Here is a 24,090-nt window from a genome sequence, read left to right as displayed (position 1 = left end):
TTATTGTGTGACTTTGGTGTTTTAACAAGTTAGTTTGGATCCAAATGAAACAGTATAACAAAACTAAGTCTGGTGGCTTGGAAGAGAGTGATATGGCAGCTTCAGTTCTCCATCGGAAAGGGCAGTCTGATGGCAAAGTAAAGCAGTGAAAATAGTCTAAATATAGTGTACATTTCAACTCTGTTTTGCTGTTGCCCCCTTCCACAGCAGTACACTGCTTCATTTCCTATACCAGTACTCCTGCTGCTATGTCTGCTGACTGCTGACTACTGTAATACACTAAGTACCTCATACAACCCCACTTCAAAAACCCTAAACTAAAGCTTTCAGACCATACACCGCTCACGCTGCTGGATAGTCTAATTTCATAATTAACAGTTTTAGCATCGTGAAACAATTCTCTCCTGCACTACACAAAAGGGAAAAAGAAGAATAAAGCACAGATTATTTGCCTTGTATGGAACTTTTCTCCTTCGTCCAACAGTCTGTCTGTCTGGGACACAACGCGATGACTTTCCATTTTTTCACATCGAGATGATCCAACACTGGCTGGGGCTCAGCTTCGCTGTCAATGCTCATTCTGTTATAAAGTCTCAGATCTGACATATTTTGCTCTTGCTCGCATTGATCCATGATTGTCGCACATCCCTATTCTGACTCTATTCTCACTGCTCAAAAAGACTGCTGATCTGGTTACCAAGAAATACTTGCACCCCTCTGCTGTCGCAACCTTCTCTGTCAGTGTCAACAGAATCTAGAATTACTGTTGAGATATTAGGAGACCTTTTTGTTGCTGCCGTGGTGAGTTGGAGGGCACTGGGAGGACATTTGGCCCCCATCATCAAGACTTTGGCATGCAAAAGATCAGTAATGCTCGGTCTAAAAGGATCAAATTCTACTGACAGGTCATTTTGGTGCAAGTCTAGGGGAGCTGATGTTGCCCTTGTAGGGAAAAGTGATACAGCAGAGGAGGAGGAAAAGGAAATAAAGTGCACCGCAAACAGATAAGAGGGAGATAAGGAGCCCACCGCAGAGGCTGCGAAGGATTAGACTGTTGGCTTAAAAAGGCAAAGACCCATCTCAATGTAGCATTAAAACACCCAAAGCTACAGTCAACTGCAAATACTCACTATGTCTGAGCTTACACACACATGAACAGGAAATGAATAGAAAGTTAGTTTAATGGTTGACTTCATCTACAGTCAGTCGGTGTCTGTTGACGTTTGCTCGAGTATTATGTAGCATAAACCAAGCGTGTAGACATCCAACAGCCATGCTTCTTACCATTTTACAGCAACAGACAGACAAGTGAACAGTGAACATGCTGAATGCCCTGGGGAGACAGCTTCAGCCGTCAGATCAATCAATCACAGGAGTTGGTTAGAGACAACAAGATGCCAATGAAACGGACCACTGCGCAAAGACAAGCACAAAGCACATTAAAGCCACAGAACAAAATTTGCTAAAACTCAAAGAAAATTCATAAAATCGTATTGTCTGGCTCATGTTTGCATGTGACAGGAATCCTGCACACAACACACTCACCTGAGCAAACATTCAACCTGGGTTTAATCCATGCGTAAGACTGTCACAGGTGTGCAACTGCAGATCACAGGCTTCTACTGTAAAGTACTTGTACCATGTGAACATATAAACAGATCAACAAATAAGCTGGTTTCCCATGAAGTAGGACTGTTCCCTCACTGTATAGTTGATCCCATACAGAACATGAGACAAAATCCTCATCAAAGTCGAGCAACGGCCTACTTGAACTCAACCCTGGTCAGGAGGAGGGTTGGCATGTTGACCCCTTCAGATCAACTAAAATCATGGATTCAACCCCCACCCATGTGATCTGAAAGGACGATTAATGACACATGACTATGCTGTGATGCAAGGCAAAGCGCTGCCAAGCAATTATTACCTTCAGCACCGAGATTTGTTAGCACCAAGAACTCCAAGAAACCATCCCGTGACAACATTAATTTACCTGCAGAGCCATTTATATTCTATGACATTTCACAAGTGATCGCTTCTCTCCACAGTGTATCCATCACTGTTTGTGTGCCGGTGATTTAGGAGGACTCTCCACTTTCATTTTAGAGGGTCTGAACAGCACACAGGTGATAGCCACATTTGCTTGTATCAATAGCAGGGTTTAAACACTGTTCTCACTGACTTCTGAGAAGAATTTGACTCTTTGGCTCATTGATCGTTAACAAAGACTTCTCTTTCTGTCAAGTTTGTCATGTGATTCTCGGCAGCAGCAGGAGAGATTCAGTTTGCCTCCAAAAAAGCTGCCTCCTCTGTGTCTACTGGGAAAACTTAACACCTATCTCTTAGTCCTCCGTCCCTGAGGATAACTGAGGATAACCTCCTCACCATTATTTTACACTTAAAGCAATTGTTAACTTACAGTAGATGTCTTTTATCTCCAATTCCTCTCAGTGGATTATACATTATTCCATGAATGAAACATTCAATGTGAGGCAACTTTATATTACAAATGAGTACATCTAGCATAGAATAGTATGGTATTGCTCACTGTGAGTGTTTGAATGGTTGCTTTAGTATTGATTTCCTTGGAAACAGGGAGGAGGTTATATCCCAAAGATGAATAGCATGGGGAGGTCAGATAATTAGGTCAAGACTGTATTGTTATATTCTGTGTCCCTCAGTTTTGAGATTCTGAGGCACTAATTTTCAATTACAGTACATTTAAGGAGGAATACAACGAGGAATGAATGGTTTTACCTGTTTCTTTGTTCCAGCACAAACACCAGATATACACAAAGTTAAAGGAATGGTAAACCTCAACTTGTGAAAAAATTAACCCTCTTCACATCTATAAACAGATATCTGCACAAGAATCTGCAGAATCTGTAAGAAAATGACAAGATTTTCACATCTGGTTGCATGTAGGTAAGCATTCCGTGTGGAGGGCATGTAGGAAATGCAGTCTTGAGACCAATCAGCTATTGTCTATCGGTTATTTTGCTTTTTATTACATTTGTTTTAATTTATCTGGATTCATGTGCAGACATCTGTTTATAGAGATCAGCCAAATGTCTGACTCTGGGCAAGTAGGAAAAAATTCTAGAGACCCACCTGGTGGGTTTATGTATAAATTTGGCAAATGACATGATTGAAGCTAGCTCTGGTATCTATATAATCACAAACCTTTCCTCCCCTGCATCCATGATTACGACTACAAATCCATATTGTTCCAGGCAGCTCCTTTTCGCTGCGATTTTTAGAAATCAATACAGCTGATTAGCAAAAGATTGTTTGCACTGGTCATAAATCATAAATTTATCATACGACACAATGTAACTACGCTGCGTGAATCAGATCCTTTGATGGAGCTCAGGAGAATGGAAGGAGTGAAGAAAATAAGCAACATATTTCTGTAAGCTAAAGTCTGATAGTTTGTTAGAGAGTATTAATTACTCAGCAAAAAGGCTAAAAGGATTTCACTTTCACAGCTTCAGCCAGGGTCCTTGGTTACTGCCTGAGCAAGGCACTGTGAGATACCTCGGCCAGGCCCTTTGGTTTCTCTCTCTCTCTCTCTCTCTCTCTCTCTCTCTCTCTCTCTCTCTCACTGTGCTGTACATATCGCATTATAACACACTGCCACATTCACACTGAAAAACCGTCCCCACGTAGGGACGTTGCTACAAGCATCATGTAAACCCTTAATGTTACATCAGTGAAAAACATCCATTACGCTGGATGGTGTGGAGGTTCCCAAAAAACCATTCTGAACAAGATTCATTTGGAAAATGGCACAGATCAAATGTTCAAATGTTGTTCAGTTTGGAGGACTGGTTGACACAAAACCACAATACCCTGCCTGTCCTCTCTGTTTGCTGTTAAAGAATAATCAAATATTGTGTTCATTAATAATCATTGCTCTGCTTTCCTTTCAACTAACCATATATCTACCTACCTATACCTACATACCTAATGACCAAAAACATATAGAAGTGAGATAAACTACGCAAAAAACATTACGAAGGGAATATTTGACATATACATACAATTCAAAAAGTAATGAGTAGCTTCAGTAAAACAATACAAGAACACACACACACACACACACACACACACACACACACACACACACACATATACACACATATATATACAGTACATCTGCATCATAGCCACGCAGAGTATAAACTGGATAGCCGAAGTTCAGTATTTACGTAAAAGGAACATGAGGTTGAAGGCTGATGCCAAGAAATGTGTTTGATGAGTTTGCTTTTGAATAAGTTGAATGAGTTAGCCACTTGAATATGGGTGGGTAGACAATTTCAAAGAAGAGGGGCTCTGTAAGAGAAGGCCCTACCACCTGCTGATGTTTTGTGTATTCTGATATGCAATCTTCCATCTTAACCAGCTGATGGCAAGTGTCAGACTTAATGGAGCTGTAAAGCTGAACATCATCTGCATAGAAAGGAAAACCAAGTTTGTACCAAGGGGCAAGCCACCTGATCCTGAAAGGTGGAGAATTTTCCATGCAAAACACCATCATAAATGTGACCTTAGTAAATCCATTGGAATAAACAACCTCCATTAACATACCTCCACGTATTATTTGCATAATTCTCTCTTAAATGCATATGCAATCAGGAGAGATATGCACTTTGCAGACACAAACAACACACAAACAGGGATTCTACAGTCATGCCAAAAGTGGCCCAACCTACAGGTGCTCAACCATCTTGTCTATCTGACCCACATTCTCCTGTTTCTTTGCTTCTTTCAGCTTATTTAACACTTGCTGAGTAAATATTGTCATTTTTGAACAAAGCAATTGTTCAGAAGACAATGCAGTATATTGATGGGCAAATGTTGGCCAATTTGGGTGACAAATTTCACACTTGTCTGCAAGCAGCCGAGGCATTAGTCTGTCTTTGCCTCACATCTGGTGATCCGTCTCTCTTTAAAATACAGTCCACTTCTATTTGTCAATACATTGGCGTGTTTCAACATTGGTTTTGAGCTGTTATGCAACTCCTCTACCGTAAGCATAAAGAGAAGTCTGAGAAGAGATGTTCTATTGAAAGCGTCACAAAAGACAGCCGTGATGTTTGGCCTTGGAGCCCATGGATCGTGACTCTGTTGCTATAAGAGCAGGTCTGTCAAAATGACTACTTAATGAGCCATTATCAAAGAGCGATTCTTGCTTAGGCCTGACTGTAGGCTAACTTGTGTAGGTCTGTCAGGTTTTCAGAGTGCTGGGTTTCTACGTGCCTCTCATGTGCTTGTCAATCTGCATATAAACATGTGAGGGCAGAGCTGACAGACCACATGTGTTTCAGACTGCACTTCAAAGGAGTTTAGCTTAAGAGAGGAGAAGATTTTGGTGTTGCCGTGGATCCAAAGCCACATATTTATCCACTTGACCTCGAAAAAGCTTCATATTTTATGCAGGACAAATAATAAGAAATAAACTCCAGAAGCGTTGCATACATAATAAGATGACCTCATCCTCTTTGGCATGCTGCTGCATAAAGAATAATTGGGGGAGTGAATGACACACACATAGACATGCAAACATCCTCACACACACACACACACACACACACACACACACACACGCATACACACCTCAAAGTGTGACCTTCAGGTTTGATCATCTGCAATGCAGTGATTAGTTTTATTGGTGTGGAAGCAGACTGCATTGATCAGACTTTCCCCCTGCTCATATGGAGTTCACATACTCTGTGCTTCTTCTGTACTGTATGTTGCAGACTATTCACAGTCACGCTGTGAATCAATGTGGTGATCTCATACCCACAAAGAGAATACTGTATGTTCCATGTGTAATCAGTGTAGTGTTATGGCATCCACACACTTGGGTTATTTTAAAAGGGCGACAAGTGTAATAACTGTGGAATTAGTCAACACTCTGAATCAAAAGCTCGTCCAGCTCTCTGCTGGGACTCACCATGCTTTTCTTCGGCGTTTATTGCCTTGCGTACATGCCGCTCCACAATCTTAACAAAATGCTTTGTGTCCATATCTGGCTGCAAAAGCCTCAAGCTTGAATTCTCTCAATGATCTCCGTTGATAAATTGAATATAATCTAGAACATATTCTTTGCACCGCTGCTCGGGTTTTCACACCCCTCGTGATGTCCCACAGAGCTTCACACAACCTTTTTAACCCAATCACATGAGCATGGCCACCTTACCTCACATATACAGGCATACCTCGCCTGTCACCCGGCTTGTGAAAACCCTGCCAACCATCTCCCAACCAGCACCTTTCCAACATGCAGATAACCATATCCTACAGATAGCGCTGACACTCTCTCAGCCAGCTGGAGGTAACCTACCAGAAATGTCAAGTGCTGTCATGTCATGGCTCAATGGTGTTGGTGAAATGGCAACTTCTATAATGGCTGTATGGCATGAGGCAGCAAGTGAGACTAGGTATTGAATCCCCAAACAAAAAAAAAAGGTCTCTGGAGAATATTGCGTGGCTTGTTTAGCTACATGATGTTAGTGCTTCCACTCTGTCCCCTGGTGCTGCATCTGTCTGGTCTCTGACACACCATACCTGAGTGCTTCATCGTCTCTAGCCTAGTGTGTATAACTGAAAACAACTAGGCTTTCTGCGCAGAGAGCCAAGCACTCACCAACACAAACAGGTTACTTAGTATGTGCCCACCCCATCATCTCTATGCCTCTCTCCCCTTCTGTGTGTGTGTGTGTGTGTGTGTGTGTGTGTGTGTGTGTGTGTGTGTGTGTGTGTGTGTGTGTGTGTGTCTGTGTGTGTCTGTGTTTGTGTGTGTCTGAATAAAGGACAGCCACAGGAGGGTTGAGGGGGCTAAAATGGTGGGAATTGAACTTCAAGACAGGGATGTGCAAGAGGTGAAAACAAGTATAAAAATAAGAACTTCCAAAAGGTCATCATGGAAAATGTTGACAAAGCTATGTGAGTGCCGAGGAGGGAAAAAAAAAAAAAAAAAAGGCAACAAAGTGTTTGCCAGCTGTGATGAATGAGACGGAAGCTCTGAGGCTAATGTCATTTCTTTCTTTTGTTTTTTTTTCTAACAGCAAAACTGTTTGGAAGTGTTCCACTGCTTCAAAACAATGTACACAAAAATGAATGCATACAGAGAGAGAGAGAGAGAGAGAGAGAGAGAGAGAGAGAGAGAGCAGGGGAAGACAGAGGCAGCAGCAGCACAATACTGCCTGCTGCACTGCAGCAAAAATCTACACAGCATACCGTAGCCACCACACAACCTCCAGCACTGCACAGAACAGACCCCTGTTCAGAGGGAGAGGAGTGATGGAGAAAGAGTGAGGTAGACAATCTGCATATGTGTGGGGGTGGGGTGGGGGGGGGGACAAGACAATTGAATGACGAAAGAGAAAGCACAATCTTAATTTCTGTTGGGACGTTCAACAAATACCATGAATCAGTCACATCAATCAAAAACCAACAGGACTTTGTGTGTGTCTATGAAAATGTGCATAAAACACAGTTAAACAAAACTAGTGAGCTCCAACTGCTACAAAGGTCTGTGTTGACACTAGCTGGTCATTTATGGGCACAGGTCCTCCAAGTGAGTATTCAGACTGAAAACAGCCCTGCATTAAAAGCTCAGGTGCTGATGAGACAATAGAATATTATCCAGGAAGTCATGTTTCAGTAATTCATCTGCTTCAGGGCTAATCAGACACCAAAACACTGCACAGCAGTTTATAGTATTACAAGGAAGGAGTTTACTGCTCTGGAAACTTATCACAGAGGCATCAGTTGATGTCTCATGACAGTGACTGCAAGGTAAACAGGAGAGTGTGGAGTTACAAAGTAATCCACCAGAAAAGTACGCATTTGCATATTTTACTGGCCAACGCAGCACCTTGCTGGGTGATGTCACTTTTCGCAACGGCAAAAGATGAGCCAAGATTGACTTTTTTTTTGCAGGGGGCACCCTCTGCACCCCTGCTGCGTCGACGAACTGGCCTCATTCAAATGAATGAGAGGGCTGCGTTTTTTGTTTTTTTTTTCATGCGGGGCTTAAATCAGTGCACAGCCTCAGCAGAGACTTCGGAAAATCTGGAGCAAACAAATTACAGCCAGAAGAAAAGCACGTCAGTGCCTGGACATCACAAAAACTCAACGTGAACATCAAAGCAATTTAGCACTGAACAGACCATGCGGAGTGGCTGGAAACAGAGGACCTGAAAGACTGAAGTGGCCACAGCCTGGCCTCTGAGACACACCTGGCAACAACGAGGCACAGACAGAGCAACACCGCTATACTGCAGCCTGTGAAACAGACACATTCTTCATCAAAATAAATTGTAAACACCTAACACACTCCCAAACCAAAACTAAATTCAATATTTACTTGGGGAAAAATACCGGCATTGCCAGGAAAGCAGCAAAATACAGTATGTCAGAGCAGGTCACAGCCTGAGGGAAAACAAGCAGAGCAACATATGAAACCATCCCGAGCTCCTTCAAAATCTGACTCCTCTTTTTATCTGTTCGAGCTCAGTTTTCTTGTATAGTCCTCAGCATTACCGTTACATTCAACTGGTAAACCATATGTGCAAAGAGAGAGAGCGAGAGAGGGGGAGAGCATCCTGCTCAGCTTATCCCGTCAGCAGGGAGCACAGCCAATTGATGGACAACGGTAATAAATGAGCTGCAGACCAACAGTGAGTCATGAAATCATATCAGCAATCAATCATAATCAAGTCATTAAAATGTACTTCCAGCACAGGAAAGAAGCACACCCAGCTGACCTCGCTCTGTGCTTCCCTCCACCAGTCCTCACTGCTCTAAAAGCACAGCAGCACGCCATCGCCACAGCAGTGTGTCTCTGTGCTGTAGGATCTGTAGTAACGCATACTGTGGCTCAATAACACACACACACACACACACACACACAGAGACACGCCAGTATGTTCAGTCTGGTGTGTTTGATAAAGGTTAAAAACACTACGCTCCTGTCACCAGAGCCACGGGGAACATGACCCAACCTTCTCGCCGCGCAGCACAGCAACATGCTAATGTGGCTGCATCATATTGTGCTCCGAGATGACGGCCTGGAAACAACAGGACTGTTAAGACTCACTCAGCACACCCTGTCAGCCCTTAAACTCCTCAGTTCCTTAATTTTTCTCCTTGAACAACAGGGAAAATACCAACAGGCTCGATTAGCATATTGATGAAAAAGCTCAGTCAAATCTTTTTGTCTGTATCAAAATGACAATATTGGAAACTAACATTTCCCATGAATGCTGATTCTTCGATGTACCACTACCCCTGTTTTTTGTTTTTGCCATAATTTGTTTCCATAATCCATTTCAGTGGTTCAGTGTTAACATCTTTTATACTACATGTTATTTTTTTATTGAATTTATTTAACCTCAACTGCATCTGTATTTTTTTCTCTTCTGCAAACAGAAAAAAAATATATATATAAATGTATTACATTTGAAAAAAGTGTCGGTGGTAGTAGAAAGTCTTTTTCCCATGCACCGATGCAACATTTTTTCCTGGCTGAGAGAATACTGCATACCGATCCAATAACAGTGCTCTCATTTTCCCAAATTTGAAATCTGTGTATCACTGAGTGGAACTCCAAATTTTTATGTAGGTTCGCATGATGCCAGGGACAGCTGAGCCACTAAAAAGTGAGTCAGTCAGCTCAAAGTGAGTGAATGTATGTAACTGGTAGTAGAAAACAAAATTTTAAACCCAGTCCACCTAATGAGCTCAGTACAACTTTCCTTGAGAAATGCAATTTTCTTATTGTTTGCCTTGATTAAAGTTTAGTTTATTGTATTAATTCACATTATAAAGATTTCAATCAGAAAGGAAAAGTGATCAACATCATCTACAACCTCTTTTACTACATTTACTACAATACATTTCTGGGTATAGCCACATGTACTCAATGCACACACGTTAAGTTCTGTGCGTGTATTCAGCTTTTGCCATCTTGGATGACACTGTGATGACGCAAGTTACTCTTGACATCACTCAGCACACACTGGTGAGTGCTACCTGGAGGATTTTGGTATGTGGGCATTGCCTTTTACACCATCTCCAACGTGTTCTTCCATTCGAACGACAGTGTGACTGAACTGGAAGAGTTCCAGTGGTTTCAGTGAGCTACAGGTCACAGGAAAGCTCCTGTTGTGTTAAATTGTTTGTTTTCAGCACACACATAAATCAATGTGTTACAGTAATACGCATATCTCTGCGAGTTATAAAATCACAGCATTACTTTGGGTCGGATCCAGATCTGTGGTAATACTGGAGAGGAGAGGAGAGGAGAGGAGAGGAGAGGAGAGGAGAGGAGAGGAGAGGACTGTAGCGTGACTGTTAAGATAGAGGCAAACATCTTCAGACAAATGTGTGTGAGAGACTGAGCAACGATGGAGTGAAAGCAGGACAGCGAATGTGGATAGATTAAAAAGGCTAAGCAGTTAGCAGAGACTGGTCTGTAAGAGGTACAGTTTAAACCATGCAACATCTAAAAACACAGCATCAATCATACATTTCTCTGGGGGTATTTTGAAGTCTATTTTGCCAGTTTTTAGGAGCTTGTGTGGATTATGACATCTGCATCACTGATGAGGAATTATGGAGTCAGTACGTACGGCAAGCACGGCAAACAGCTTACAGCGGCGTGCATCAGAAAACTTAACAAATGGTGAGAGGACGAGGAGCTGAAATCCAGGTGAAAAGGAGTCTGTGCAAACCTGCTCTTTGCAGAATATCTGAATCATTTTCATCAATGAGCCTTGTCACAGCTTTTTGCCTCTGGTGACCATTTAAGGCGCCTCATATAGACAATCATATCTTTGCAGCTTCTCAGATTATGTTATGTTGACTTGCATGGCCGAAATTATAGCTCTCCAGGGTTTCTGTCAGCAGGAACTAAATACTCCCTTTAAGTACATCTCCACTATAATCAAGTCAGCTTTCAATCTAAAGAGGAGATGTCAGTGGGTGAGACGATTGTTTAGGAGTTGTTACCACAAGGCGAAGGGTGTTGTCACTGAACGAAGGGGACGGGCCTCAGCAAGAGTACACATGGAGAACAACAGCTCATTTATCAACACCAAAACAAATTTTACATTTAGCAGAATATGAAAAGAAATCCCTGGCCATTTAGTGGAGGTTTCACTCCAAATAAGGTGCACCCAAATAAACAAGCACTATAGAGCTGTAGCACTATAACACCACATAAATATGCATGACGTTCAAATACTAATAGCAGTAACGACTGCGCAGGAGTCAGGAAGTGTTACCAGTTCTCGCTAGAATTTCTAAGGGGCCACACTCTTGTAGGTGAATCACTGATCCCAAACACAGAGGAAAGCTTGCCACCTGCTGTGTTAAGTTTCTGAGGGTTGGCTTTTTATAGTGAATGCATAAACTGCCACAGATAATGGAAAACATTATTATATAAAGAGCATATTTTGTTCCTTCTTTCGTTTAATTACTGTACAATCACAGTACACCCTCACTGTTAAAAATATACTTAAATCACACTTTTCTAACAGACACAAAGTCACAGCTATTTCCTTTCTGAATACAACACTGCACCAGTGCTCAGAGTTAACTTTGCATTAGCCTCTGGTCCACTGGTTTCTGTAACTCAATGCAAACTCCCATTCAGTGTTGAAAAAATGAAGCGTGTTCCTGAACTTTCCAGAATGTAAGACGAATCACCCTGAACTACAGCACTCAAAGCCTTCATGATTTCAACAAAAGTGAAACATTAATTACTTCAGGAGCACAGAATGAAGCACAATTCCCATGAAACTTCTAAGAGCGGCAGCACGGGTACTTATTCTATTCTAAAGTCATTTTTCCAACTTCTTAGCTGTAATTGCTGCTGTTCTTCACTGTTCAGTCCTCTTTGTCTTGTTGTCATTTACGCCACATCTGAATTACCCACGACACAGGTCTGGATTTTCAGTTATTGGTGTTGTTACACATGTCAGATGGGTTTTGAATGGGGTTTTCTTACATGAGCATCTGCTGATGTCACAGCACTGGACCCGGGAGTTAATAACTTCTAGTTTCTCTCAGCAAATCATAAGGATGGGATCGCATTGTCACATTCAGCAAGACACAACTGAGAGTTTCAACAATGATGTCCATATTACGGCAGCAAAACATGGTAGATTGGTTATAGTGGCATCAAATCAGTGCTGATTCGATTTTAAACATGTTACCTGTATTTGACAGCGTTACATTACACTGAACTCTAACAGCAGTTTCATCGTCTGAACTTTAAGACAAAAGCTCTCTGTAGAGACAGAAGCCCTTCACACAGCCATTAAAACGCTCTCATCTGCTCTCACAGTGTTAACATCAATTGTACACAGAGGCATTTCTTTTGGTAATGATGATGAACTTCAAAAAGGCGCGTGTGTCTCTGTCAACTCTGCAGCGCAACTGTCTACAACTGTTCAAACTTCTGGTCCAGTAAATCAATAATCTCATAGTCTAACAGCATTATTCTCTCTTGCTCTTCATCTCTCCCTCTCATCACTTTGTCACTTTATAGTGATTTAGAGCACAGTACATCAGCCCTGCACAGCAGCTCCACAGCAGCTATCATGTGTCCCACCCTCTGGGATCCTGCAAGCAGCGAGCGTTAAAATGTGTCGTGTTGGAGAAAACCTGCTTAGAGTTGTGCTACACCCCTACCCCTCAAACAACTCCACACCTACACTCTCTGAAGTGGGATATGTCACACAGCTCCTACTATTAAGGGCAGAGGATGAGCCAAATTACAAGATGATTTATGGAGACTCCATAAGACACAGTGCAGAAAACCACGTGGGGACAAGCATAGGCTATATCCTGCTGTGATGACTATTTTGAGATGTACCTCAATTTCCCAGAGTTCCCAAGCTTTCAAAATCATGCGTGTCCTCAGTAAGGCCAGTTACGAACTATCGAGGTCAAATAACAACAGGAAGTCCTTGAGATGAATGTTATACGATCATTTTCAAAAAGTTACACTTGCACTTGCGTCTTCAATTTTAAGATAAGGTAAATAAGATAAAGGCACTGAATGTTCACAAATATTCAAATGCAAAGACAGATATATTAAGATACAATAAGTATAGTATCACAAACAGCTGCCCGTTCAGTAAACCAATCCCTCTGGCAGCATTGTCCAATCACGGCTTAGGAAATGTAATTAGGCACAGCGGGCATCAGTTTGACGCAACCAATCAAATAAGTGCACGCACACTTTCCTTGTAGATTACTATTGAGAGCGCCATATTTATTACTTCTGTCTAGTTTAGTTTTAGCATCTAATTAGCTTTCACATTTATGGATCCTTTACTTAAACTGGACTTCATGGATTGTCCCTCATTGTCTCGCTGTTGCCTGAAACAACACAACCGCACCAACGCAGCCCCTTGTGTTGCTGTGCTGCAGGGCTGTTTTCGGCCTGAACGCCTGCTCATATATGTAGAAGAGACCTAAAAATGTGCTTTGATGTCATTTCTGGTCTTGAGATCAGATATTGAAACATTTAAAATTCCTCTTTGGCATTGATTAAACCCCTAAAAACTCATCTCTGTTCATTTGAATTTCCATGAAATTCATGCAAATAGTCCCGGTCTATCTCCACCCACCCCTCCACCGCTCACCTGCAGCTTGAACATACCTGCTCACCTTTGACTCTGCTCATCAAACACAATCTTCTGCTTGTTGCCTGTTTCAGTAGCTACTGTATGCTACACCATGGCAATGCTCACATAGTTGCCTACAAGTTGATGTATCAGAATGGTGATGAATTTATAGTATTGCTCTATACAGTGTTAAACATAACGACCTGACAGTAACTGCTTATTTTGCTCATCATATGTCTTGTAATATATAAACTTCATCCCATGGACTTGTTAACAAGGTTAAAACTTGATTTTCACTGAAGCGGGTCTTTAAGGACCATGGTCAACATATCACTCATGGTCTAACTATTAGTTTCACTGACCTTAGATCACTCAGACTGATTTGAGACACAAAAGTTCGTAAAACTGACAACCGTGAAACAATTTATTATACTACCTTTCTTCAAATCTGACGAAACCATGCCAGTACCCATCCACAAATGGCCAATTTCATCCCCCTGAATCAAGCATAACTCAAACAGCAACAGAAACAGAGCTGCCGTCAGAAACCGTGGACAATAAAAAGTGTCAGATGCTTTTGAGCTTTTCTTAGAGGTTTTTCAGTATGACTGCTTTCATTCTGCTGAATATGGCATAAACAAAACACAAATAAAACACTTCCTCACAAAGCTGTCTTATTTTGATAAATCAGCACCTTGTAATTCGCGTTCAGTCACATGATGCTCCTCACAGCAACCTTTCACACCACGGAGAACTGTGTCTACGACTCAAATCACAAAGCAATCAGCTAATCGTTGCTCCTCGCTCACATTCTACTTGTGGTTCCTTTTCAGGATATTTGTTTGGCCTTTAACAAGGTTGCAACAACTGTCAGGCATTCAATGCGCTTCATAACGCCAAATTTGAGCAAGACAGGAATGTCATCTTTTTTGGCTTCAAGTGTTTTTTGTGGGAAAGGAAAGATGCATTAGATGGTCGACCAAAGAAAGATATAATACTTTTGAAATGGTTACCAGGGCTACCACAGCTTATTCAAAAAGACAACAATATCTCTAAAGTCCTCAATCTACTAAGTGCTAGTTACAGTAATGGTGGCCTCTTGCACCATTAGCTACAAACACAGATCCATCCTCTGTGCTTGGCCTGCATTGGGAAAGACCGACACTGTGTTATTATCTGATATGCAAGCCTATACTACTAACCCCATGAGCTGACAGAAAATCAATCACATAAGTCAAGATGGCTTTGAAGAGCAGACAGATCAGGTCAAAAACGAGCTCTCAAATGATGATGTTCAGTCTTTTCTCTCAAACTAAGCCCCATCCTTCAGTTTGCGTTAATGCACTGAAGGTTTAAACCTGCGTTCACAGACTTTTTTGGACACTTGTACCGACACATGTTGGTCCACTATTCTCCAGGGTTTTAGCTCTGTGGAATATCTAGCTGCTGAATGCTATGTCACTGCACTGCATCCATCAGCGAGCTGCTAACCACATCTGTCTGCTGTTTGGTATTGAGCAGATAGCATCAAGTGTGTTTTTAGAACTTTTTTTCTGAAAACTGCTGCCTGCTGCGACTGGAAGTGATGCTAATGAGAGCAGTGGGAATGAAGTACAACAGTGAAGTTGTTGTAAATTAAAAACAAAACGATGCAGACGGAGCTGAGAGGACCTGTGGGGTTGCTTGAGCAAAGACTTCACATTCATTAAGTCATTTGATCCGTTGTTAATCTCAAAACATTGATTATAGCAGCTCTAAATCCGATAATGAAATGTATAGTGCTTAAGAGAAGACATATAGAACATGTCTGTTTTCAAAAGGGTAAGATGCATGATCAAAGACATGTCGATATACACCGCATCAGTGCATTTTCCTTTGTGCACGCACACCGACACTAATAGACCTCTACCTAATTATAAACGTCAAACACCAGAGTTTCAGACAAACAGACCTGAGAGGACTGATCCTTTTCATTGTGTCTGCCCTTCAAGTGAACTTCCCATCAGGTTGAGAGAGCGGAGAGCAGCGAAAAAATCCACCTGCAGCTCCACTGGCCAGAGTCAGCCTTAAAGGCACCCAGCCAGGACCACATGTCCCATCATTCCTCTCACCACTGCAAACGGGAGTACCCAGAGCATCCTGGGAGATGCTTTGCGTAAATGCAGATTTATTTGCTACAGACATTAATCCTGCTCTTCCATAGCCCATTTCCTCCTCTTGCTCTCCTTTTTTCCATTTCCCTCTTCGTAAATGCTGTATATACATTTGCCCTCTCGTCTGAGCTGATTTGTATGTAAACTTGATTGTCTCTCAGAGGGAGCTAGAAAGGCAGCCAGGGACTCGAATCTCATCACCCCTGCAGGTCACATTTCTCAAGAGCAGGACAGACAGCCAAAATTAATTCACTGAGGAAACTGATGATGCTGCTGTCATTATTGTGCCCAAAAAAGATGAGAGTGAAACAGTGTTTCTTGTTGACCTGTGACATCTCCACTGCAGCTACACGCGACTTCATCTCTCTGTCCAAATGATCCCAAAAGCATTGCGAGGCAAACAGTCACTGAAAACTTCAAGATTCAAAATAATTTAGCTTTAAAAATATTATTATTCGCTTTCATCCTTTTTTTCTGTATTTAATTGCATTACGGGAATATGTGCACACTCAGAAACAAAGAGGTTCATCAATGTGATCTGGAATTTGTAAGACTGCTGGTTTTCGAATGGCCCTCGTAATTGTGCGAGCATTTGCTCAACTTGTTACCTTTAAAACCTTTTTTTCTTTTTTTTACCTAAGCTGTGATAATGGCAGGGCCTGCCAAACCTGTGCGTATTATCAGAAAAGCTCTTGCAGTTCAGCCATTTACAAACTTACTGCAGTGTTTTGTATGAAACCTAGCAACATGCCACGGTGGTTGGAGGAAGGTATTTTTAGCCAACCCTGCTGTTATTCTAATTGTAGGAGTTCTTGTTTGAATTTTACCCGTCCCCTTTAATTACACTGCCGTTTCTTTGTTACCACAAACTAAACTAGCGTGGGTATGTTACACAAATGAACCAAGCATCTTTCAACCATATGGAAATCCTGGCCCTTTTTAAATTCTCGAATGAGCATGATGAAGCTGAATTTGAGATTTAGCTCTTTTGCTCTTAGGTGAGAATTAGATGGAGAAAAGACACCAGCAGCATAATCTGAGTTATTAAAACGCATGTCATTTCAGATTACACTATGACAGTCAGCAAAAAACTGTGCAGAGGAAAAAGTATATTTTACTCAGAAAAATGAATAAACTCGATATGACAGCAAACAGCACCTAGACAAAGAACAAGCACCTTAGCAAGGGGTCATTCAATATGCTGATGCAGTCGTTCTTTGAAAAGGTATTAACAGTCTGTTATCTTTACAGATAAATAGTTTCCATTGTCCAAACAGGTGCCTTTTGGTTATTTATGTCTCTTCTTATTCACTGTTTTTATGAGTTTAGGAGAAACAATAAATTATTCCACTAAATCAAAACATTTTCATTTTCAAAGTTCTCCAATTTTAGCACCAGTACAATGTTATAGTCTTTCAATAGTCAGAATGGTTGGCCATGCCAGAGACTAAAATAAATTACCTTGGGTCACTGCTCCATGAGTGTGAGGTCAAGCTAGAGCTTTGGGTTAAAGCTCCAGTATACACATGGAGCAAACACGAGCAGTGGCATCACAGCGCTGGAGCTTCGGTTCGGCCTCCTGGCTCTGTCACAGTCGATAGAGTTGAGTTTCACTTGATATGCTATGAACTATCCTCACGTGGATGCCTGGGTGTTCTGTGACCTGTGCTGTCACTCTGCTGTCAATGACCCGCTGCTGTGTTACTGTGAGGAAGCCAGCGACTGACTTCCACTGCAATTCTGCTCTTTCAGCAACCTGGCCATACATCTTCCACATTTACAGCATTCAACTCTTTATGAAACTACAACGGCCAAGAAATGTCAGCGAGAACCCATCAACTGTCCGTATGTTTACCACCAAATGTCCTCGTTAGTCGCCTGCTAGTATGATGCACTCAGTGACTAGTTCTAAAAAAGTTTTAAGATGACAACTGTGGTCATCTGGACAATCATCAATGCTACACAGGCTTCAGGGTGTATCTCAGTCCCTTCCACTCAGCTAGTTCATTACTTAATTGACTTAATGAAGTGTGTTCACTCAGGCACATGCTGGAACATGAGAGTGAGCATTAAGGCTGGGCCAGCAATGGCAGTTGTACCAGACCACCAACCCTAAGGACGAGCTACCATAAATGAAACAAGGATTCAGCTAGAAATCAGCGACAAGGCTGATGTGATTGTAAAAGCACAGTGAGACTACATTCATGTTTATTTCATTTTAGAATGGACATTACTCATTAATTAAGCACTTGAATCCATTATGTAAATGTGCCATATTAAGCCATACAGGCTAAGTTTCATCTGCTGCATGTTTGATTGTCCCTTTACATGGTGGACAAACTGCCACCATGTAAAGACAAGTGAACGCAACATCTCTTGGTGGTTTATCTTGTCTAAAGCCTTGTGAGAAAGGACAGCACTGCTGGAGAGTGGATGAATACAAAGGGAGGAGATGCTTTAGACCATGTAATGTCAATGCCATGCACAACCCATTAAGCTACACAGAAACACTGCATTCATGACATCGGGCTGCCACATAAAACCAAGCTATTTCAAGAATTCTCCATACGTATCTAGCATATTTTTTACATCAAAACAGCTGGGACGAATGGATTATCACTTAGGTTGAAACAACACAGTGCATATTTACTCCCCCTGGTTCTGTAGATTGAATGGCAAATAAAATTCACAATATAAGGGATGCAGACAAATACAGTATGATCATATAGAGAGTTAAAATCTCTAATGTAACATTGAGATAACATTGGAGGCTCACAAACATATACAAGCACTAGTATGAATGTTGAAATCAGTCGATCATGAAGCTATGATGCATCACTTTACATCTAATGGTGTTGGTGAACAAGTTTCTGACATGATTAAACTGCATAGTTTTATTTTCCAATCCATAAATCTACGATGATGATCCAGCCAAGACTTGAGCTCTCTGTGTAGAAGTCCTAATGTGCCTATGAAGAAAACAGCTGTGTCTATCTTACACTCTCTGCTATACAAACATGTAATTGCAGGTTCCTATGCATGCTCTCCACACACATATGAACACATACTAGCAACATATACAAAGATACAAAATACTAAAAGATCTTGCTCTCACTTTGCCCCTTACAGGTAAATATTAGTGCACAATAGGCAAAAAGAAGGAGCCATCTGTTGGAGCAGAAGGCACTTAAAGAATCAACACTCTCTTCACCTCTTCACATGCTCTGGGGATATACAGTGAGTAAGGCCAAGTTTACTTCTAGTTTATGTGTTTGGAAAAAGCTACAGATAACAATGTAAGACAGATGTTCCTATGCTGACAGTCTTATTGATACAGCCTGGTTGGCTTAATCTCTCTCTGTTCTCTCAGTTATGTTGTGTTACTAAAAATACAGCCAAAGAGCTGGAGCATTATATCTAGGTCTTTGCAGCTCAGGCCTAGTGAGCACTACACTGGAAACACCTGGCTCTGCTGACAGAGGGCCACACAGAGGATTCTCTGTCCTACTACGACAAAAGGTACTAGAAAATCCTCTGAGGTTGTATAAGGCACCTCTGTAGCTGAAACTAATCTGTTGTGTGTTTTGTTTGACAGTGTACATGCAATGAGTTAGCAGTTTTTAGTCATAAGAAACGATGCTGCACCCCACTGACACAGTCTGCATCTTGGCCTACTTCATTTCCCAGTAAACTACTGGCTCTATCTGCTGCTTCAGCACAAAGCCTGACGACTGTGCCCACACCATCAGTTTATGATAATTCAACAGTGAGTCCCCACAAGGTAAATGTGGGCTACTCTCACTTTGAAAGGCACATGGCTTCGAATCTCAGACACCTGACAGTGAGTCGCAGCTTTGATCGACTGGCTGCCTGGTGTTGAGCACCGGTTAGGGGAGTGAGTGTCTAACCGTTGCTTTTCCACTGAGTAGCAATCAGTCAGTTATCACCCCAGAGCCTACTGAGGCTGAGCCCCAAACTGAGCCTGTCACATAGTCCACATTTTTACATTTTAAACATTTTGCACAGAGACATTTGCTATGCTGTGCTGCCCTGTTTTTGCTCATGTAAATACATGCAAACTTTGAAAAAACTCACAGGTTGTATGACGATACTCAATTTTATTTTATTTATTTATTTATTTTCAGATTCTTTCAAACATCTGGAACAAAAACAAAATATCCTGTTTGCTATGCTAATTTCCAACTCTTTCCGCATCACAAGGCTACTTGTTAAAGCAAGCAAACATGGCTGCCGGAGAGGACATACCTTTGTGCTACAAAAAGTATACATGAAAGCAATTTGAAATTCTAAAATAAAATAAAATAAAATAAAAATACTGTATCATATGATGAACTGAATAACATTTTCTTTTTTGTTGGTGTTGCTTCTAAAAGGCCAGTAGTGACATATCTCCCGCTACGTGCATTTGGCTAACAGTTATGTGCAACTTGCTACACCAGTACCACGTCTTTATTGTGTAGCGCTCTGATTATTTTTGTCCCTGTAGTTTAGGAGAGCCTTGGGGGAATCTAGATATGTCTACAAAGTTGTGTCAAGTCTTTTCAAATGACCTGAGAAGTATGCCCAAAGTTTAGCTTGTATAGCTCCTTGTCGGCTACGGCTAGCGGGAAAATGATGACAGCTGCGTGAAAGGGACAAAACTGAGGCTTTGACTTTCATCTGAACTGTAAACACCGGCCTAGATTAAGCTATGCTGGGGAAGCAGACTGGTTTAAAAAACTGCCTGTGTTTGTAGTTGATAGTAGACAATGTGTTTGTCGTTGCTCCTGCAGTGTCAGCAAGGCTAAAGAGTCCCGCTACAGTCTGATGATGATCTACTACACCGCAGCTGCAGTGTGGACGGACTGAGCTGCTGCTGCTGCTGCTGCTGAGCACATCATCTTCAAACCCTCAACGTGAGCTAACAAGTAGTCCGCACTACATGCTGTCCACCTGGGGCTTCTCCTCCATTCCTCCAACAGCCTGTTGAAACAAGCATTTCTTTGTTCACTGAAGCTCCGCATTGTTAAATTTAATTGGCTGCAAAATATAACTAAGAACCAGGGACGTGGCACTGGAGGCATGGTTCATGCATTGCTTCCCCCCCCCCCCCCATACACACACACACACAGAGAGAGAGAGAGAGAGAGAGAGAGAGAGAGAGAGAGAGAGAGAGAGAGAGAGAGAGAGAGAGAGAGTCCAGAATCTGAATCCAAACGATGTCTACTGCTCGAGAGCAGGATTTGCATTAGTGCGGTGGAGCCCGGTTCCTTTCTACATGCCCTGCTCGCACCTCAGCTCCCCTGGCTTCAAAATCAACTCAAGTGCTCGTATCAAATCGTATTTGGCCAGGCCCGCATGATGAACACTGGCCTGCAACAGCCAGAGAGACAGACATGAAAGAATAGTCTGTCTCCTCCGGCTGGCTTGCTGAAAACACAGCGAGTAGCCCATTTCATCGAGAAGTGGTGTTGCAGAGGGGGGAATGCTGCTGCAGTAAACCCGAGGATGGAATCGTCTAGTTAAGAGAAATCACGTTGGGCAGAAGAGCTGTGTGTGGATTTGATCCACTGGAGACAAAAAAAGAAAAACATCGTGTGTGTGTGTGTGTGTGTGTGTGTGTGTGTGTGTGTGTGTGTGTGTGTGTGTGTGTGTGTGTGTAGACTATGTGTGTGAGCGCTATTTAAAAAGTTAGGAGATCATGGTGCCGTGGTGATGCAGGGGGGGCTTTTTGTGTGTCTGTGCGCTGCGCGTCCCCAAACCCGGGCTCGCCGATAGTAGCTGCACAGAATAAGTTGTTCCCCCTCCCAGCGCCTCTGCATGAGCCACACGCTGCATAAATACGATTGCAGATCTATCACCATTACAACAAACAAACGAATAACGCAGATCCACACAAACACACACACACACACACACACACACACACACACACACACACACACACACACACACACACACACAGTCTCACACTCACGCACGCACAACGCCGGCTCACAGCGAAACGGAGGAGTAGGCATAATGGTGATGAGCTTACCACTTGGATTCTTGTTTTTCTTAAGACTCTTGCCACAAAGACACTGCAGCATATGCGTTCCTTTGCTGAAAATGTTCCAAAGAAACCACATTGATTTGGGCGAAGAGCAATCCAGTGGCTTAAACACCCAGATATAGATGAGATCCTTGCGGTTGCATAATAACACAATTGGATCAGTTCTCCAGGACAAGGCTACCAATTGTATCATAGAAAAATAGGTATATCCAAGTCCTATGCGTTTTCATTCACGTGTCAAAATATTCAGCATCTGTCAGACTTCGTAATGATGGTGTGTTTTCTTCTTCTGGCGTGTAAAGGATGCCTCCTCAACTAGTCGATAATAGAAAATATACTCTGTAAATTGCATGTGTCGCACCGGGAGGAGACGGGCCGCCAGTAAACAAACACAACTAACGTGAAAACAGTAAAACACGGCGGATTTCCGAGGAGAAAATCATTGCCTATTAGTTCATCACTCTGAGGAGAGGAGGGTGGATCTGCACAGCATCAAAAGCCAAGGGAGGATGCATCCTATGCACAGACTGCTGCAATGATAGCCCCAACAAAACACCACATTGCCGGATCAAGTCCAATTCGTTTCTCCTCTAAACCAGCTTGATTGGCGAGGTCAGATCACACCAACCTCAGTTTTCATGTCTTCTAAGTCCCACACCGCAGCGCTGCTGTTGAAGCCAGGCTTGGGCTCTTGGTGTGTGTCCGTGATTCCTGAAGTGTGCGTTTCTTCCCGTTTGTGGGGTATTTTCCTTCAAGCCTTTTCAGCACCACGCCACTGGCATCTCCAAAAGTACGGTGCGCCTATCAAAACATTTGCACGAATTTCCTTTTAGCGTCGGACCTCTGTTAGAAATAGACCGGGAGGAGGGGTTAAATTGAAAGATTGGCTTTCCATTACGTAAACACGTGGTTTCTGCGCCGTCATTTCACTGATGCTCTCGGAAATTTTTATGATCCGACCGAGACTATTGTCCCGAGCCGTTTAAGCTCGATTTCTTGGAAATGACAGCGGCTAAGAAGTGGATTTTCTGCACGAGGGCACGTGTGCACTGCACGTTAAAGACATTCACAGCATCGTCTCCATGCCATTTCCACTTGACGTTTACATCTTCTTCGCTGCAGTTCCCTAAGTTGTGGCGGCTTTGTGCATCCGGATGGGTGTTAACCGAGAAATTGTGCACGAAAGCCCCAAAGTCACAGGTGTTACGACTCACCTGCGATAGGTTGGCGGGGATGCTTCCCTGCGTTTGTGTCAAGTCATCTAAGCTTTGCTGAAGCAGGGCTGCAGAGTGCAGGGAAGCCTACAGGGCACTGCAACAGATCACTGTTACTTCGGCGAGCTGAATGAATTGCATCCAACATTAGCTGCAGAAAAAAAAAAATGTATTCACAGTAAAAGTTGATAGCAACATTTAAACATCTCAGAGTACAATTTGCCCCCGTACAAAAATATATGATAATAATACAGAAAAAGAAATTTCTTGACAAAACATTCAGATGTAATACTGCATGTTTATTGACTAGCTGTGTTTTGTTCCTTCATCCCTGAGGACAAGAGGCCTGTTAGTGTTGCTCGTGACGACTGTTTCCATTGTATGACTTCTTTTCTCTGAGGATTTAAAGGTTTTCCATCACAGACTGAGCAGGAAAAAGACACCGTGTCCCCCTCATCGTGCATGCCGTCGCCAGGCAGCGGTTGCACTGAAACAAAGTTTTTGTCCTGAGTGGGAAAAACTGCACATTTTGACATTGTGAAATGCAGTTTGGAGCAGTCGTGGTTTTGCTGTTTTATGGCCCTCTGTTGTGTGTCTTTTTCATTCTTCCGATGTAGGATTAAGCTCTTAGATCTGTCAGCGTGACTCCCTCCCAGCACCAAATGGCAGAAGTCAGTTTGTCTGCCAGTGTTTGGAAGTGGACCCATCAGTTGCTCAGTATAGTGTTGACCCCTCTCACAGGTGTTTGATACTGTTTGCCAGTATGCCATCTTCATTAGGCAGGAATACAAACAAATACAAACGAGCAGCATTATGGCCCCGGCAAGAACAAATGACCTGTTTACAGACAGTAGTTTCATTTTTACATTCTTCCCTGTAATATTGGAAGGATTAGTCAGGGATGAGTATCCAAACAGGAAAGTAGTGCTGCATTAGATCACTTCATTGATCCTTCCAATTCCCAAATTACCTCCAAAACCAGAATGGACTATAAGTAAAATCACTTTTTTTGTTTTCTGTATGCA

The 24,090-nt window shown here is 42.3% G+C and overlaps 1 protein-coding gene across 1 annotated transcript in view; it reads right to left on the bottom strand.

Annotated features, from left to right (window-relative positions):
- Positions 1–22,678, bottom strand: part of fgf14 (fibroblast growth factor 14) — a 93,443-nt gene extending 70,765 nt beyond the window's left edge. Inside the window, exon 1 of the mRNA XM_070975304.1 lies at positions 21,837–22,678. Coding sequence (XP_070831405.1) covers positions 21,837–22,044 — 208 coding nt within the window. The 5' untranslated portion in view covers positions 22,045–22,678. The remainder of the gene's footprint in view (positions 1–21,836) is intronic.
- Positions 22,679–24,090: the final 1,412 nt, after the last annotated feature.

This window comes from Chaetodon trifascialis, chromosome 12, assembly GCF_039877785.1.
Source record: "Chaetodon trifascialis isolate fChaTrf1 chromosome 12, fChaTrf1.hap1, whole genome shotgun sequence".
Classification (NCBI taxonomy): Eukaryota; Metazoa; Chordata; class Actinopteri; order Chaetodontiformes; family Chaetodontidae; genus Chaetodon; species Chaetodon trifascialis.
Note: the sequence above shows the minus strand (reverse complement) of the source record. Positions and strands in the feature narration are given on the sequence as shown.